This window comes from Mustela putorius, unplaced genomic scaffold (genome assembly GCF_011764305.1).
Source record: "Mustela putorius furo isolate JIRA1106 unplaced genomic scaffold, ASM1176430v1.1 tig00000743_pilon_pilon_pilon, whole genome shotgun sequence".
NCBI lineage: Eukaryota > Metazoa > Chordata > Mammalia > Carnivora > Mustelidae > Mustela > Mustela putorius.
Window position 1 is genome coordinate 4090199 of NW_025421464.1, and position 7810 is coordinate 4098008.

General features: G+C 37.2%; 1 protein-coding gene across 10 annotated transcripts in view; it reads left to right on the plus strand.

Annotated features, from left to right (window-relative positions):
* ITCH (itchy E3 ubiquitin protein ligase) overlaps positions 1–5349 on the plus strand; it is a 130156-nt gene extending 124807 nt beyond the window's left edge. For 9 of the 10 annotated variants that reach the window (XM_045084102.1, XM_045084101.1, XM_013053384.2 and 6 more), the window contains one exon: positions 1913–5349. In XM_045084102.1, coding sequence (XP_044940037.1) covers positions 1913–2012 — 100 coding nt within the window. In that variant the 3' untranslated portion in view covers positions 2013–5349. Of the gene's footprint in view, positions 1–1892 lie in introns of all 10 variants that reach the window. The other variant, XM_013053386.2, reaches the window with a different exon arrangement.
* Positions 5350–7810: the final 2461 nt, after the last annotated feature.

Consider the following 7810-nt stretch of genomic DNA (forward strand, 5'->3'; position numbering starts at 1 on the left):
AATGTAGCTTAACCACATTTCCAAAAATGTACAGAACTAAAAACAACCCTAATTTTAATTCAAAATACAATATGTAGGAATCCCACCTAACATCAACAGTATTTGAACTGTATTTTGTGAGACATTTCAGTAGCCTTGCTGGATATTCCTTTATTTTCCCATCTGCCCTTTATATTTGTTTTAGTGTCTGTTCCTTTATATTTTGATTTATATACATACATGTGGTTTTTAAAAAAATAACATTGCCACATTTGTTGAAAATCAATTTACCATAAATAAATACATGAGTTTATTTTGGGATTCCTGAATCTATTTCATTGATCTGTTTGTCTTTCCTTAATGGTAGTACCACACTGTCTTGATTACTATAGCTTTGTAATAAGTTTTGAAATTAGGAGGTTTGAATTCTCCAACTTTTTCAAGATCATTTTGGATATTCTCAGTCCTTTGGATTTCCATATGAATTTTAGGATCTGCTTGTCCATTTCTACAAAGAGGTCAACTGGGATTTTGATACAAATTTCTCTGAATGTATAGATCAGTTTTGGGGGACACTTATTCTTTTTGAAGCTATTATAAATGGAATTGTTTCCTTAATTTCATTTCAGATTGTTAAGATTATTGCTAGTGTACAGAAATACTGTTGATTTTTGTACATTCATCTTGTACACATGCACATTTTTTATTTGACCTTGTCTTTTTTTCAAACTTGGAACAGACTGTGCCATTATACTCCTGTGAACAGTTTTTCTCAGTCACACACAAAACCCAGCCTCATTTTAGTTTGTCAAGTTCCAAGTTTTCATTTGCAAGAAGTAACAAAAGTTATAATTATAGACTTATTTTCTCTTTGTAGATAGCATTATTTTTTCTGATGTCAAACATCTGCCTAGGCCTTATCCTTAAAATATAACAGAAGGCCCAAAACCTTAATGGCAAACTCAGTGCCTTATGAAGGTGGTAATAATGTAGCCCCAAATTAGAAGATGCCCTTTAAGACCTCACAGGTAAGAATAGGACAAGAAATTCAGTAGGACTAGAATATTAGATACTAAAGCAGAAAATTGTTTCTTAAAGTAGTACACAGTCCCTGACTTAAGATGGTTTGACTTTAAGATTTCTTGACTGACTTTATGATGGTGTGAAAATAATATGCATTTGGTAGAAACTGTACTTCGAATTTTTAATTTCATCTTTTCTTTGGCTAGCAATATATGTATGATATTCCCTCATGATGCTGGGCAGTGGTAGTGAATTGTGTCTCCCATTCAGCCAGCAGTCATGAGGGTAAACAACCAGTGTATTTAAACCAGTCTATATCCATACAACTATTCTGTTTTTCACTTTGAGTACATTATTCAATAAATTACATGATATTCAACAATTTATTATAAAATAGGTTTTATGTTCAATAATTGTGCCCAGCTATAGGCTAATGAAGGTTTTCTTAACACATTTAAGGTAGGCTAAGTTACGATATTTGGCAGGTTAGATTTATTAAAATGCATTTTTTACTTACGATACTTTTAACTATCATAGGGTTTATCCACATGTAACTCATGTCAGAGAAGATCTGTACTTAAAACCTATATTTACTGTCTAGCCCTCCACAGAAAAAGTTTGCTGGTCACTAATCTAGATTAAGGAGAGTATGAGAGGACTAACTCTTGCCCCTGTGTTGTATAAACACTTGTTCTTCATTCTACCCTAAAAGGTAAATATTGTTACTCCCATGCTACCAAAGAAGAAACCAAAATTGAGAAAGGTAAAAGCAATGTTCAAAGGCCCAGTGACAGAGCTGGGATTTGAACTCATTTTTACCTGACTTTAAAACCAGTGTTGTTATATACTACACTGCTCATATGATTCTTTGTATATTTCCTTTTCTCAAGCTAACAATTCTTACTTTTAGTTTTAATCGCCTGGACCTGCCACCCTACAAGAGCTATGAGCAACTGAAGGAAAAGCTGTTATTTGCCATTGAAGAAACAGAAGGATTTGGACAAGAGTAACTTCCAAGAACTTGTGCCACCAAAGGACAAGAACTTAATTGCAACGTCTGTCCTTTTCCTTCTCTGCTTGTTGCACATCTTGTTGTAAAATTGGGCTGTGACTGTTTAGAGAGTTATTTGAGTGTAAGTAAATTAATGTTATCATTGAGATTTATCTCCCAGTGATTCTGGATTTCTACGTAATATTTCCAGAAATCAGATCTGCAAATGACTAGTCAAATCTTACTTAACATGAGATTTAACACAGCAATGAAATCTGCCTTGTCTTATTCCACTAGATTGTTACCTTAACAATTTTGTATATGTGTGTCAAAAGTCTCACTTGGAAGTAGATTTTTTTCATTTAGAGATTTCTGCAGATATTCAGGGACGTCCCTTGGTAAATGAAATATTAAGACCTTAAGCCTCTTGGTAAGAGGTATTTATTAAAAGTGCAAACTCAGCCCAGCTTCTGGGGATGTGAGTGAACTTCTGGCTTGTGCTCTCCCTCTCATTTCAGCCTGGCCTGACTGTTGTTTTTCCTTTCCGGAGCATGAATTCAGGCATCATTTTGCTGGTATCGTTGGAAAGTGATACAAGACTCTTGCATCGGTCTACAAAGTAGTTTGGTTACTTTGAATTCAGGGAGAAGTTGGTCCCAGCCTGCAAATGACCCTATAACTTTCTTCATTTGGAAGTTTGTTTTAATTGCCTTGCAAATACTAAACTTTACAAACAATATTAACACTGTGCTTCCTTCACGGTCGTTTTATAAAAGCTTAATCTAGAATTGGAATTAATTTGGATAAATTCATCAAAGGCCATCATTGACAATTTTTGTATGTTCCTATATATAAATTGTATCTATAATTTCATCATAATCCAGCAACTTCAGTTATATTTAATTATTGCTAAGGAGTTCAAGTTATAACTAGAGTACTTTACACCCAAAGAAAGAGGTCAGTGAAACATTCTCTAAATTACATTTTCATTAGGGAGGGAGAGCTGTGGTACTGGCTAAATAGAAGGGAGTAATACATTTACTAGCAATACATTTCTAGTAACCACAGAAATGTATTCTCTGTATGAATTAAAAGTCTTCAAACTTATCATTTCTCTCACACCTTGGAATAGTCTTTTCCATTCTTGACATTGTCTGAATTGGATACTCTCTCACTCCTAAAAATTTTAACAGGCTTTCCTTTTTATCCCCTATGACTATTTAATTTCATCCTGCTCCATTAGTATCTGATTAGTGCACTTTTGAACATCTCTGTAGTTAATTATTTTAACTTGGCCTAACTTAGACTCTGTCAGGAAGGCTGCTGTCAGGGATTTGACTTTATGGATAGTGGGATGAATCCTCAGTCAAATGAGAGCCCATCACAGCTAAACCCTGAGGACAGCCTCATAATTCGTGAAACAGGACTTTAGCAGGTTTCAGTAGCATAACATGAACAAGTAGCACTGAGCCAAAAATAAGCAGAGTAGCAAACCCCTGTTCCATATGGAAGGAAAATGGTTTTTCTTTGTCCCTAACTACTCTTACATCCTGGAACAACAACAAAAACATTTTTAAACTTGTGTACCTGTGCTCTAAAACACTGCCATCATAAAGCAGACTTAAGTGAGTTAAAGGGTTGCCTCATCTAGAAATTGTCAGTGTAAAGGGGGAGATTAGGTTCTCCCCAACCCTATCTTTATTTTGTTTTTTATTCCATATACTCCAGGAAATGTATGGTCTCTAAAAGCCCTAGTTGTTTCCAAAGTAGGGACTCTGCCTTTTTGTTGGTAGGGGGAAAATGCTATTGCTTTGTCTTACAGAGCGAATGTCTGCCAACTACCCATTCATTATATAAATCTGAACTTTGGTAATATATGGCTGTGGAGATTAAGCCTTCTATAAAGACTTACCATGGAGGTGAATTCTCATTAAAATGTAGTTATCTACAATATTTACTAGAGATTTATGAGATTAAATTAAATAATGTAAGAAAGTAGACCTTTTTTTGTTCTACATAATGCTTGATGATTCATTTAGGGACCTAGAAATATTGTGTGAAAATGTATAAATATCACCCAAAAGGCTTTCTGCCCTATATTTTTAAAATACAGAATAGTTATATTTGAAGTAGCCCTGGCCCTAGTTCTATAGGGCTTGGCTATTTAATATTTTTATGGAAGAAACGTTTAGTTCTGGAAAAGGTAAATGCTTGTATATATTTTTGCAGCCTGGGATCTCCCTTACTCCATTTCTTCCTTAATTTAAGTGGCCACATGTATATGTCTTCCCTGCTGTGTTAGGAAAATGGGGGCTGGATATCCCAAGAATCAGAGGTTATATAAAAATACTACAGATAGACAGCAAACATAAATACCTACCAAATGCTATTTTAAATTTTGGTCCAAACTGAACATTTGGAAATAGATTTATTGTAAGTGTTCAATTAGAGCGATTTCTTAAATCTGAACTAAATTGCTTTTAGAGTCCTTTTTCTTTGTAAGCATTGTAAATGCTAATAAACCCTGTTAATTTTTTTTACTGCATGTTATGTTGAAATAAAAACAAAGTAAAATGAGCAATTGCCTTATTCTTCTGCTCTTTTGGGTAATTGGGGAAGGCAGCATTTCACAGCCTGGGTCAGGAGGGAAGGATCTCACTTGTTATCAGAGTGGTTTAAAACTGATCCAGCAGCTCATAACAATAAATTCTTGCTCTGTCTTTTATGATCTTGTATCAGAGTGCAGAAGAATATAATTTCATAAGACTTACAATAACTCTATTTAAAATTCAGGTATTAATTTTTTATCAAGAGATTGACATCAATGTCAGTGGATCGGAAATTTAAGTGAAAAATTACTCACTTGCCCACAAAGATCTCATCCTAAATGAATTATTTCAGTCAAGCCCACTCTGCCACTTTTTATCTGGTTAATAATCTAAAACGTTATCAGGGGTGACTCATGGGGTTATTAGACTTACTCTATTTCTACACCCTCCTTGTTTTGGATATAATTCCATCTGAACTCCTTTAGGTTAATTACTTCTATTTAATATTGTTGGTATCTCCAGCCCCCCCTTATTTTTTGTTTTTCTCTTATTAGAGTTATATACAAAAGTATTTGTATATATGGTATGCTTTCATTTACTAAAAACCAGGAATGGCAGCACTGGATTGTATATTACTGTATTGGAGTTCCTTTGTTTCCTTGAACTGTAACTTCAAATACTCAGGTAACTCTACAAATATCACAGGGAGTCAAGTGCTCTTATAAAAGTCCTTCAAGGGGCTGCCTCACTTGCATTTCCTTAAAAGATGTAAGACTGCATTTATAATTAAACTTTTTTGGTCCTTTATTTGCACACTGTTCTGTTAGTTTGAGTAGGGAGGTTTTCCCTAACTACAGTGAAGCCTTCTTTCTTTCTATATGATTGAATCATATGGATTTCTGCCTCTCTGCTTTTCTGAGTGGGCAGGTTATAACCTGTCTGTACTGTGGAGTGGGTAGAAAAAACTGGAAAGACCTACTGGGATGAGACTGGATTTGTCCCCTATGTTGAAGAGAACAAAAATGAAGACATCTGCTTTTCTAAGACAACTAAAGTTGCTCTAAAACAGGACCCCAGCATGGGTTCTGAGTAGACAACCATCAGTTCGTTACCAAGATTAACCTCAAAATGCTGTCCTACTCTCCAGCTTCAGTGGACCTTTTTCTTGTTAAGAAACCATGCTCTCATTTAAAATAGAATCAGCAGTGAGAGGCTAAGGGGATTTGTTTTGTTTTTTGGTTTCGTTTTTAATGCTGAACTAACAGTGACTAGAGGACAGAAACTGCAGTTCCTTCCCAGGTCCTGAGAAGTAGACCCTATCCTGCTTAATGTTTCAAATAAGCAGCTAGAATGATCTGGTTTCAGTGTGGCTGAGAAAAGGGATGGGGGGAACTGATCTCTCCCAGCATATAGAAATTTTCCGTGGGAAGTAGTTGTTCTTACATTTGGCTTCTGGCCCCAAACCATACAAAACAACTTCAAACAAGACTAGCTGTGGCCAACTGACCCTGTTATCTGGACTTTTAGGAAATGTCTCCTATTGCATAGCTCTAGAACAGAAATTGCTGTCACTCCCAGCCTATTTCAATTATCAAGTCTGTTTGTCTGTAGGGCTCCTCTGTGGCCAGGACATTTGCGGACAGGATTCCATGATCATCTTGCTATTTGGCTAGGAGAAGAGGGTCTTCAGTAAAGACCTCAGAAGGACAGTGTTTGTCCCTTATTAACAGGTTCCCATTAAGCAAAGTTCTGTGGGCAAGAGGGTTTCCTCAAGGCACCCTACAGAACAGGACCTTGAGAATTTGCAGTCATACCTACAAATCACTGAAAACACTCATACTGTTATTTTTCCTCATGTAATTCAGACCTGCTCTTCTGTCTTCCCCATCCTAGCAACCAATACCACACCTATATTCACTTAGTCCCAGGACAACTATCAACATTTATTACTATGTCCCAATCTTGGTTAGATGTGCCACATGTAACTGTCAGTTAGTCTTCCTGGCCACTTTCAGGGATGATTATTTCTATTTTACAGATAGTAAAATGGAGGCTCAAAGTGATGAACTTGAGGCCATTCAGTGGCAAGAGTACAAACTGGAATTCTGGATTGTGACTCCAAAGCCTGCCTGCCTGCCTGCACATTTACATTCTATTAATAGTAATGTTAACCTTGAACCTCTGATTAAGATGGTGTCTGCCCAGTTTTCTCACTTTAAAGTCGCTACTGGATTCTCTTTACATCCAGACGCCCCTGGAGGAGCACATCCTTCCCTAAGGGAGAGAGGCTACAGTGGAATGAAAAATTGGACTTAGATTATCTGGGTTGAATTGAGGAACCTCCCAGGAATGTGACCTTAAGCCAGTCAAATGAAATTTCCTCAGTACTAGAAAGTTTACTGACAGACCTGTTCCTCTCCCCTTACAAGGGCCTAAATAATTCGTTCCTTGCTGATAAATTGCTTTCTTTCTTTTTTTTTTTTTTTAAGATTTTATTTATTTATTTAACAGAGATCACAAGTAGGCAGAGAGAGGAGGAAGCAGGCTCCCCGCTGAGCAGAGAGCCCAATGCGGGACTCGATTCCAGGACCCTGAGATCGTGACCAGAGCAGAAGGCAGAGGCCTAACCCACCCAGGCGCCCCAAATTGCTTTTCTTTTTTATGCCCCCATCTGTAAAAGCCTTTGTATAGCTCAGTAGAGCTTCCCTCTATTTACTTAGATGCCGGATTCATCACTCGTGTTTATAAAGCCAATTCGAGCTTCGAATTTACGCCATCAAATTTTGTTTTCTAACAAAGGCAAAAGAACAAAAAATAGGACAAGAGGAAGGCTCCCCCCTTTTAAGTGAGAAAATAAGGGAACACAAAGATGTAAAGTGGTTTCTTCAAGGTAACCCAGAAATGAGGCTGAACTCAAGAGTCCTAAACCGCCATACTTCCAAGCTAGCCCTGTCCATTCCATCTGAGAATCTGCCTGGAATATTCCCAAAGTGTTCGCTCTAGTGACCCCAGAGACGCATGACTCCGGTCCCACTACCCGACTTTACTGTGCTTTGGGTGCATTTTGGCACCGCGCCTCATTTTTGCCTTAATGAGGGTGCAAAAGGGGTCTCAGCAACCCCCCACCTCGCCTTCGTATTCGCCCACTACCGTCCACCCAGGACTTCGAGAGCCAACTCAGACCTCGATTGAGTTGAAATCCTCTTCTGACACCAATAACAAGCATCTTTCGGCACAGAAGGAGTTGTGAATTTCCCACAGCTGAAAA